This window comes from Osmerus eperlanus, chromosome 19 (assembly GCF_963692335.1).
Source record: "Osmerus eperlanus chromosome 19, fOsmEpe2.1, whole genome shotgun sequence".
Lineage (NCBI taxonomy): Eukaryota > Metazoa > Chordata > Actinopteri > Osmeriformes > Osmeridae > Osmerus > Osmerus eperlanus.
In genome coordinates, this window is record NC_085036.1 from 230310 (window position 1) to 240579 (window position 10270).

The 10270-nt window shown below is 41.1% G+C and overlaps 1 protein-coding gene across 2 annotated transcripts; it reads right to left on the minus strand.

Annotated features, from left to right (window-relative positions):
* Nucleotides 1-258: 258 nt before the first annotated feature.
* On the minus strand, nt 259-3238 carry LOC134039966 (uncharacterized). 2 transcript variants are annotated; one of them, XM_062486185.1, is made up of 4 exons: nt 2601-3238; nt 2126-2364; nt 1485-1621; nt 259-1226 (listed from the first exon to the last, which is right to left on the minus strand). In XM_062486185.1, the coding sequence occupies exons 1-4, from the start codon at nt 2866-2868 to the stop codon at nt 566-568; spliced, it is 1305 nt and encodes a 434-aa protein (XP_062342169.1). In that variant the 5' UTR covers nt 2869-3238; the 3' UTR covers nt 259-565. The 2 variants fall into 2 exon arrangements, with proteins under 2 accessions (XP_062342169.1, XP_062342167.1); XM_062486183.1 differs by having other exon boundaries at nt 1485-1669; nt 2601-3237.
* Between the last annotated feature and the right edge of the window lie 7032 nt (nt 3239-10270).

Genomic DNA, 10270 nt, shown 5'->3' on the forward strand with positions numbered 1-10270 from the left:
TTCCTGCACACTGACGGTCTTTTACCTGGGGACACTCAACAGAGGGCGAAGTTTCCAACGGCAAACACATGTGTGAACTGCTTGCGTCTACCTTTGCACAAGGATTACACTGCCTTTAAGTACAATATGGACTTTGGTATTTGCAATACACAGGGCTTTGGTCAAGAGTAGGGCTTAGAATGAAATGGTATAAGGAAACTGTCAATAGGCTTTTTGTTTTTTGGTACTGTTCATCTTTAATTCACATTCAAACCAAGTTTTTGTTTCTGAACCTCAAACGTAATTTACAATTGTACAAAAATGTTGTTCAACTAAATGTGACTGAAGGGTTGTACAATAAAAGTGGTCTTTCTGTTACTATAACATCACCTAGATCTATGAATCAAGCACATTGCAAGGCAAATCTAAAAAGAGAGCATAGACATGCATTAGTCATGTGATTCAAGGCAGTCCCCTGGCTGGCTCATTCAACTTATTAGAAATTTCAGTGCAGCATGTTTGATATTTCACTTTCAAGTCCACAATTCCCTCTATAGCCCTCAAAATGTCTTGCTGTTGTTGGTGGTTAAGATTTACATTGAGTTGTTGGACAACTACAGCTGGGAACTGTTCTTCTGTCAGTTCGAAAGTTGTTGATGCCATGTTGTGCCAGAAGGGCCTCTAAACTGTCCTCCCTATATGGGTCATCACCAAATACGTTGTTGATGGGAGTGCTGTCTGCCTCTATGTTGGTCAGCATGCCCTCTGTCCAGATCTGTGAGGGTGTTCGGTTGTTTTCTGTCCTTAGACTGTGCTGATTCCAGGCCTCTCTAAACATGTTCAACCTACGTTGAATTTCTGGTAGATAGGTCAGGTGTAGTGATAACTTGTGGATGTCATTTTCTGGATCTAGTATGGCAGCATCCTCTAGGCTGTAGAATTCATTGTAGAAGTAGTGTAGAACTTGCAGGAACACGTCTCTCCAGAGGCGCTCTATCCTCTGGTTGTGAACAGATTCCCCTGTTATGTGACTACTGCGCTCTACACCCTGGACAATATTCATGAACAATGCTACTTGTGTGTTCTCCCCACCATGATCAGAGCGAACTCTGGATGGGAGTCCATACAGGCATGTTGCCTTCAAGAACTGTGTAAGTACAGTGACAGCTTTGTTGTTTGTATTACAGTTTAGGTATGTTACTAGGCGTGAGTATCCATCTATGGCTCCATGAACAACTAAGCCCCACCTGTAAAGGAAAAACTATTGGTCAACAAAATTAGTACTTCTCAGTTATATACAATACATCTTTAATGGTGCCATTTGTAGAATATGAGAAGAAACAAACTAGTTTCTCTTTCCAGCTGACAATCTTATAAATGCTGAATTTCTGATATTTCTGATAATCAGGGAATACATGTTCTACAGCTTTTGGAAGCTGGTTACTGAAGAAAGTAGTTTGCTTGGTACAACAGTGCATATTTAATTGTCAAATACAACTGAATACCTGATGAGACGCATGTTTCCATCCATATGCCACAGACTGTTGGGATATGGCACATGGTATGTTCTTCTTGCCACGGTAGCACTCCATCTTCGCGCAGCAGCCGCTGGGTCAATATAAGTCAGCATCGCTCTCACTCTCTGTCGTGTTACAAAGAATCCTTCTGCTCGCAGCAATGCCCTCATCATCTGAAACCACAGGCAACTTACACCTTTGGTAAAACATTTTTTTACTAAATTGACGTGTTTTGATAGAAAATTGAATCTTCATTCCCCAAGGTGGCATTAAATATATCAGAAATAATAGTCAAACATAATTAATTATGAATGAGCTAAAAGGAAAATGTCTCTGCAGTTGTATTTACATTAGTAATCATGAATCAGTCATTTACAACAGTGATAGATATTTGCAACATTGGTAAGGTATTGGATATCTATTTTAATCAATTTAATGTCACCTTAGTGAAACTATCTAAAACATTAATAACCCTAGGTGTTCTTAAACATTTGAGCGGTAGTGCATGAACACTGTCTATTAATGCTAACAAAAAGGCCAACAAACTTTCAGAATGAAAACGTGGGCCAGGATGCTAGAAAATGTTACAAAAATACTGATTAGTTATAATACACTTATAACAATGTCACCTCATTTCCAGATCTCGGAAACTGTCTGTGAAGTCTTCTTATATGATCTTCAAGTTCCTCATTGGTTAGGGTTCTTGACCTGGAACTCCTAATTGGTAATCCAAGCGCTCTGGTTTTCTTATATAAAAAAGATGCTGAACATTTCAGCAGCTGTCCCATCCGCTTGACTGTGTAGCCTTGACCCACGAGGAACTGTATTTGCTGCCTTGTTATGGCAATTTTAGGTCTCCCTCGCTGGCCTGAGAACATAAGTTAGAGATACAAGTTGGGCAGAGATGGTCAGGAAACGTTAGCAACTAATGTAGCTAATAAAGACAATACTGTAAAGTCAAGGTAGATAACATCGGCGCTCGACAGCTAGCAAGCTATCTTAAGTAATAACCTACAGGGATCTCTAATACAAGGTATATTTGGCTAACCACCATATTACCATTGTACGAGTAATGTTATTCTAAAAGTGAAATCCAAACGTTACCTGAGGGCATACGAGGGGCTGAAAAGGCGTCTTCGCTGTGCTCTCCTGACATCGCATGTGTGGTGGTGATGAGAGCTCGGAGTTCTTCAAGGCTAGCAACAAGTTCTTGCATTGTCTCCACCGATAAAATACCGTCCAGTCTTCTTAAATTCACAAGTGATGACTCAATCGGCATCAATCGTGCGTGGCTTATGTTAGCTTGTTGGAAAGCTCTTTCTAATGCTCTGCATTTTCGTCCTATTTCTTCAATTACACATAGGTGTGCCATTTCTCAAATTGGTTCGTTGATATTTTCTCTGTGGCGCTGTCTTCTGTGAGGTGTGGTCTTCAGCAGCTAATTTGCATGTTAACTAGATATCTTCAGAAGCTAATTTGCATGTTAACTAGATATCTTCTAAAGCTAATTTGCATGTTAACTAGATATCTTTAGAAGCTCATTTGCATGTTAACTAGATATCTTCTCAAGCTAATTTGCATGTTAACTAGATATCTTGTTGGCAATAGTTACTAGTACTTATTGGTTTCGGGATATGTCGGAATAGTTACTAGTAACTAAAAAATAGGTACTAGTATCTAATGAAAACTTACTAGTAAAACGGGAATAGATACTAGTAACTATTGGATTAGTTACTAGTAACTAAAGAATAGTTACTAGTATCTAATGAAAGTTACTAGTAAAACGGGAATAGATACTAGTAACTATTGGATTAGTTACTAGTAACTAAAGAATAGTTACTAGTATCTAATGAAAGTTACTAGTAAAACGGGAATAGATACTAGTAACTATTGGATTAGTTACTAGTAACTAAAGAATAAGTACTAGTAACTTTAAAATAGTGACTAGTACGTTTATAGAAATAAATGTTAAAACGGCCTGCCATAGACTTGCCTGGCTAGCTCCCGGTTGAGAGCTGCCAGGGCTGCTGGTTTTAGGGGTGGGGTCTGCCTGGGCCTGATCTGGGCCTGATTTGTGCCTCTTTACAAAAAAGTCAGCAATATCTCCCTTCCTTTTCATGGTTACCTGTCCCTATACAAAATAAGACAGCCTGATTAGACCTCAATATTGTTTTAGGCTGAATCTTAAACTATTTGTCCCCATTCTTGTGTTTTAACTTACTTAAAAATCAACTACCAGCTTAGCTACTATGCAATTAAACTAGATCATATAGGTTAGTTAGGGCTAAGTAACTTGGCTAATGTTATAATTTAGGGCTTAGTAACTTGGCTAACGTTATAATTTAGACCTTTACAATAATAAACAAGCTTCATAAACATTGAGATAATCAGTTTCATCAGTCTGGTATGAAATTCTTATGAACTGGGTTGATTAAACACTTACTGAAAACCAACAATGCCCCGGTTTCCCCACATTATCCCAATCTACGTAGCTAGCTTCATAACGTTAGCCGACTCGCACTAACTATTGGCGGCAACATCTCTTCTCTAAATGTGCAGTCACTGGCAATTTGCCAGTAGTTTAAAATAATGATTCATTTGGAAACCACCTTAAAACTTACCTCAGAATGATGTCTTCCATCAACTGGGGTGGCACACCGCCGCTTGTGTCATTTCTTCATCTGTTGTTTGGTCTGCTGCCGTTATCGTAGTCAAGTGGCACCGGCACCTGAGTTTTTTTTTTTTTTTTTTTCACTGGCACCTGAGATATTTTCCTCGGCATGACCCGCCCTACTCTGCCTCTGATTGGCTCATCAGTCCTCATGCCTAAAGTTAACCAATCTAATCAGTGAAAGCAGCGTGTACCAGCCAATTAGAGGCAGAGGAGGGTGGGTCATGGCTTCACTATCCCCGAGGAAGAAAATAGGCAATCTGACTCACAGATATTACTGAATGATGCGCATCAGGGGGGATTTAGAAGTGGGTATACGCAATGCTGACTGAAAAATAAGTAGGTATACGCCGTATACCAGCGTATACCCTGGACTACACCTCTGGCTTACACTGTCTTAGGAAGTTCCTTCTTGCCATCTTCTCATCCTTCAAACTTCTGTGTGCTGGGCTAAACTTGTTTTGAAATCTTCCGCTTCTACAGTGGGGAGGAGCTGGTACTTGAAAATACAGGGAAGAATCAAATCACACTAGCCCAGATAACTGCAGGAGGAGCTAGGGAAATTGTGGGCAGTGATTTGCATGTGGCGTTTATTTAACGCCTGCAATTGCACGTGTAAATATACAGGCGTTTAACGCCTGCAATTGCACGTGTAAATATAAAGGCGTTTATTTAACGCCTGCAATTGCATGTGTAAATATACAGGCGTTTATTTAACGCCTGCAATTGCACGTGTAAATATACAGGCCTTTATTTAACGCCTGCAAGCATTAACTAACGCGTACATTCATGTGTAACTTTCGCCTGCACATTTACGGCTGCAGCCGCTTATGAAACAGCTGCAGGCGCTTCCTAAACGGGTGTCCAATCAAAAATACGCGTTTAAATTACGAGTACATTTGACCCTGTCGGCGTTCCATATTCCATACTACACAGCTGTTTAGGAAGTCAAACGGCGACAGAACATGTTCGGCACTCCCCTTACTTAAATCAAGTCTTTCAATAGGTGAAACTATCTGACTACTAACTTGAACTTCATTGCCACAGCCTAAACTGTTCATGAAAATAATTAATTTCAGCCTAAACCGTACAACGGAACGTTAAATCGAATTCAACCAACGCAATCGCTACCAAGACGAGCACAGCAGTAGTCTAGTACTGTACTGTCTGTAGTAGTAGAATTTACCAGGGCAGCTTCTCCACACAGGGCTATATCGCATTTTGCGTTGTTACTGACAATGATCGCTACCAGTGAGCTTTTTATGAATGAGCAATTTTCCACAAAATAAATGTCAAGCTTATTTACGTTTTTGGGGGCATATTTTCAGTTAGCAGATTGTACTGTTTGAATCGCGATTCCATCTTCTACTGTGGGTAACGTCGTAGAATAATCTTCAAAGCGGGTTCTTTATTAATGAATGAATGCAATATGAGTAGGCTAAATGCCTGAAAATATTGCGAGAAGGGAAAACTTAAAAGGACGTTTAAATCATAGAGATTAGGTCAATTTTTACACCGGTCTGCCAAATATATTCGTTGATTCAGCTATGAGGCTGCCTCTTGCAGGGGAAATGAGAAGACATCATATTTCATTCTACACTTCACTCGTATTTTGAGTTGTAAATGAGCAACAAAAAAAGATGCTTTTAAATCTATGTAATCTTTATAAATAATAAGTAGGCCCTACGCATTTTTATATAAAATATACAGAAATATCAGTTGTAAAAATGTCATTGAAAAACGGACCCCTGTGCAACCGACGCAAGCAAGCACACCCTACAATTTCCCCAGAAATTGTACCCTCTCTAGTTGGGTGTGCTTTGCCTTCGGCAAGGGCACAACCTTTGTTCTCTCACATATATCTTCTTCTTATTATTATTTTCCCACCCCTAAGGATCAGTCAATATTTGGACTACATACACAACGTCGGTGTCAAAATGTTCGTCTTGGTCACGATTGCGTTTCTTCTATTGGGATTTACGTTCCGTTGCACGGTTTAGGCTGAACTTAAGTTTTTGTGTCAAAACGTGCCTTTTGTCAACAAAGGGTACTCAGTGCTAGCCTACGTCACAACGTCAGCACACGTTAGCAACGACGCATGGATACAACGTGCATAGATGTGCTTTTGCACAGCGAGTATCGTGCCGTGGTGTACTAGCAACATCATACATGTACATTTAATCAAATCAAGACTTGCATGTACAGTAAGTATTGTAACATTAAATAATGTATTTAAACTCAAGCTTGTGTGGTGCGTTGCTGGCTTCAGTGCCACAGCCTAAACTTTATGTCAAAAGAAACGTTTTCATTTCCGACGCTTTCAAACAATCCCCTCACTCAGTGAAGTTTGGCTAGCCACCGCAACTAGTTTGCTCGTAGCAAACCTCTTTTGAATTAGCCAATTCTCCCTAAATAGATGTCAAGCTTATTTTTGTTTTTGGGGGCATATTTCAGTTGGCAGATGGTACTGTTTGAATCGCGATTCCATCTGAAATACTGCCGGTGACAACGTTGTTACAGTAGTTTGTTTCAAAGGGGATTCTTAATGAATTACGCAATATGAGTAGGCTAAATGGTTGAAAAATGTCACTAGAAGAGAAAAACTTATGGGGACGGACCCACCTGCAACCGACGCAAGCAAGCACACCCTACAATTTCCCCAGAAATTGTACCCTCTCTAGTTTTATTTTGTATCACACTGTTTTGATCCCATAGAAAGGGCTGTTGAAGTGGCTGTTTGTGTGACAACGTATTTACGTTGTCACACAAAAGTTTGTATTACGTTGTCACAAAAAGGATGGACAGTGTTACATTGTGTGAGAGATTATTTGCTCCAAGTGTGAATGACTGCTCCAAGTGAGCATGTTAGTGTGAAATTGAACACTAGAGTACATGCCAATGTTGTTTTCAATAAAAATACATTTGAACAAAGCAAGCCGATCCACTTTTTTAAGAGCATTAAAATGACAACAAATTATGGGACAAAAAGAAATCAAGGGACATTTAGAATAGTTAAAAAAAGTGCTATTAATTGCAAGTTAACTATGACGTTAATGCGATGAAATATTTGAATCGTTTGACAGCATTAAAAAAAATATTTAATCCGACGGACCCTCCTCTCCAGGACTTTCCCAAGGAAGCTGAGGAGTGTGATCCCCTAAAGTTGGAGCACACCCTCCAATCCCCCTTTTTAAAGAGGGGAACCACCACCCCGGTCTGCCAGTCCAGAGGCACTATCCCCGATGTCCACGCGATGTTGCAGAGTCGTGTCACCCATGACAGCCCTACAACATCCAGAGCCTTAAGGAACTCCAGGCGGACCTCATCCACCCCCAGGGGCCCTGCCACCGCGGAACTTTTTAACCACCTCTGCGACCTCAGCCCCAGAGATAGAAGGGCCCCCCCCGATGTCCCCAGACTCTGCCTCCACGTCGGAAAGCGTGTTGGTGGAATTAAGGAGGTCTTCAAAGTATTCCTTCCACCGATCCAGGACGTCCCCCGTCGAGGTCAGCAGCGACCTCGTGAAATTAAATGAACTAATAATATCTTACAAATTTGTCAACAGAAAAAAGTGTGAAAGACCCCAAATTGACCGTGCTGTTGCCTTATGCAAGAAGATTGTGAGTGCCTTTTCACACTCTTGGAAAAGAAGAAAAGAGTTGAAGAAAGCCCAGGCAGAGCACCATCTTCCCTTTCATCGGCTCATCACAGAAACACCAACAAGGTGGGGGTCACGCCAGTTGATGATCCAGAGGGTGCTTGAACAAGAGAAGGCCCTATCACAGGTACTGAAAGCAAACAAGAAAACCAGACACCTGGTACCCACTTGGCAAGATACAAATGTCTTGGAATCTATAAGCAAGACCCTCGGCCCACTGCTGGAATTACATTACATTTAGTCATTTAGCAGACGCTTTTATCCAGAGCGACTTACAGTAAGTACAGGGACATTCCCCCGAGGCAAGTAGGGTGAAGTGCCTTGCCCAAGGACACAACGTCAGTTGGCATGACCGGGAATCGAACTGGCAACCTTCGGATTACTAGCCCGATTCCCTCACCGCTCAGCCACCTGACTCCCTGAATTCACAGACGCGCTGTCTGGAGAAGAGTATGTCAGTGTGTCGTACATCAAACCCATTCTCCATCTTTTCAACAACACTGTTCTTGCTGCATCTGATGATGACACAAAGCTGACCACAGACATGAAAAAAGTAATCCTGGAGTACTTAAACGAGAAATACTCAGACCCAGAAACGGTTGACCTGCTGGATATGGCCTCCTTGGTCGACCCACGGTTCAAAGGTAAATATATAGCTGATGACCACCAGGACTTCATCAAGACCAGAGCGGTAGCAGAAATATCTGTCACTGTTGGAGGTGCAAGCTGCAACGGTCACAGAGCCACACACAAGCACAGAAGCTGCAGCTGATTATGCTGAAGCTGCTGATGGTGCTGAAGCTGCTGAAGTACCTGTCGAAAGGCAATCCAAGAGGGTGAACCGGAGCCTTGGAAGCTTTTTCAAAAAGGCCTCCGATGGCACAGCTGCTCTCGCTGACAGAGAGGCCATCGAAGTGGAGCTAAAAAGTTACCTGCAGACAATGCAGGTTGATGGAGAGACTGACCCACTGGACTGGTGGTGGCTGTACCAAGCTAATTTTCCAAGGGTGGCAAGACTGGCCCAGAAATATCTCTGTATCCCGGCCACAAGTGCTCCTTCAGAAAGGGCATTTAGCATCGGTGGCAACATTGTTACATGCCACCGGTCTCTGTTGAAGCCAGAGACTGTGGACAAGCTTGTGTTCCTGGCAAATAATCTTTAGGGCCTGACAAATGGTGTAAACACCATCTCAGTGAGTGCCCGATTTTAAGATTTTTTGTTGTGTTGCTTTTTAATTGAGAAAACACCAGTTTTTCCTGTTCTTTGCATCTTGTGTGTCCTTTAAGAAAATAACTAAAACTACATTTGGTGCCTTCTGCACTGTTTTGCTCTTTTTACTGTCTATGGCATGGCACTACTGTAAATAAACTTTTATTCTTGAAACATTTTCTTTAGTTGACATATGTGCCTTATACTAAAAGTATTTTCTTTATTCCAAAAAAATATTATTATTATTATTTAATTTTGCACTTCATTATGTTTTAATTTGAAGTATCTGTGCACTACACTTAGAAGAATTGTTAAATAGCCATGCCTAATACTGGAAGTATTTCCCTAATTCATAGTATCCGTTCCTTTATTCCGTTCATTTCATTACGAGAACAAAATGCTTAAAACCAAATGCATTACATTATGCTGCAGGTAAGAAACTTTGTTTGAAATATGTTTTTATTTAAAGTATCTGTGCATTACACAAAATAATTTTCTTTGCCTAATACTGAAAGTATTTTCAGTACAGTGTCTGTTCCTTAACTAAAAAGACACCAGTTTTTCTCTGCAACATTTAAGCATTTTGTTGTATAATTACAACATAATGCATTTTTGCACAATAAATGTTCTCAAAACTACATACGTTTCTGTCTTAATTTATTTGATTTTTTTTAAGATTAAGAGCTTTTTAAAGATTAAAGCTTGTTTAAAAATGGGGTTATTATCTGTGAACTTTAAGTTAAGTTATAGAGAGAAAAACCGAGAAGAAGAGAGGGAAAGCCAGGTTCAAGGCAAATTGGAGAGCCTATGGTGATTGGATGCAAGAGGCTGTGAAAAGGGACAGATAAACCTTCACCCCTGTCTCAGTGTGTCAAAAAGGTGCTGAATCCAGACTTCAACAACTGTGCTCCCCAAAGACGCCCACCACTCGACCAACGGAGAGAGGTAGCAGATGAAGAGGAACAACAGGCCAAGGCCCAAGCACCTGTACAGCCTGCTGTCAACCGGCAGCGTCAGCCCCACCAACCTGTTCATCACCTTCACCTCTCACCTCCCCACCACACACCACCAGATCGGGACTGAGATACAGAGGATCCAAAAGACAGTTTCCCAATGTTGCTCGAGGATGACACAGAGACAGTTCAACTGCAAGAAATGGGACACTTGCTGTCCCCGGACGATGGGGGGGATAAGCAATAGACACTTGCAGCAATAGAGCTAGGAATTTTCTGCAG

Coding starts and splice junctions, on each gene's coding strand:
- LOC134039966 (XM_062486183.1), bottom strand. CDS start 2,868: ATGGCACACCTATGTGTAATTGAAGAAATAGGACGAAAATGCAGAGCA. Junction 1,670..2,125: donor TTCCGAGATCTGGAAATGAG/GTGACATTGTTA, acceptor CTGTGGTTTCAG/ATGATGAGGGCATTGCTGCG. Junction 1,227..1,484: donor GGAAACATGCGTCTCATCAG/GTATTCAGTTGT, acceptor TTTCCTTTACAG/GTGGGGCTTAGTTGTTCATG.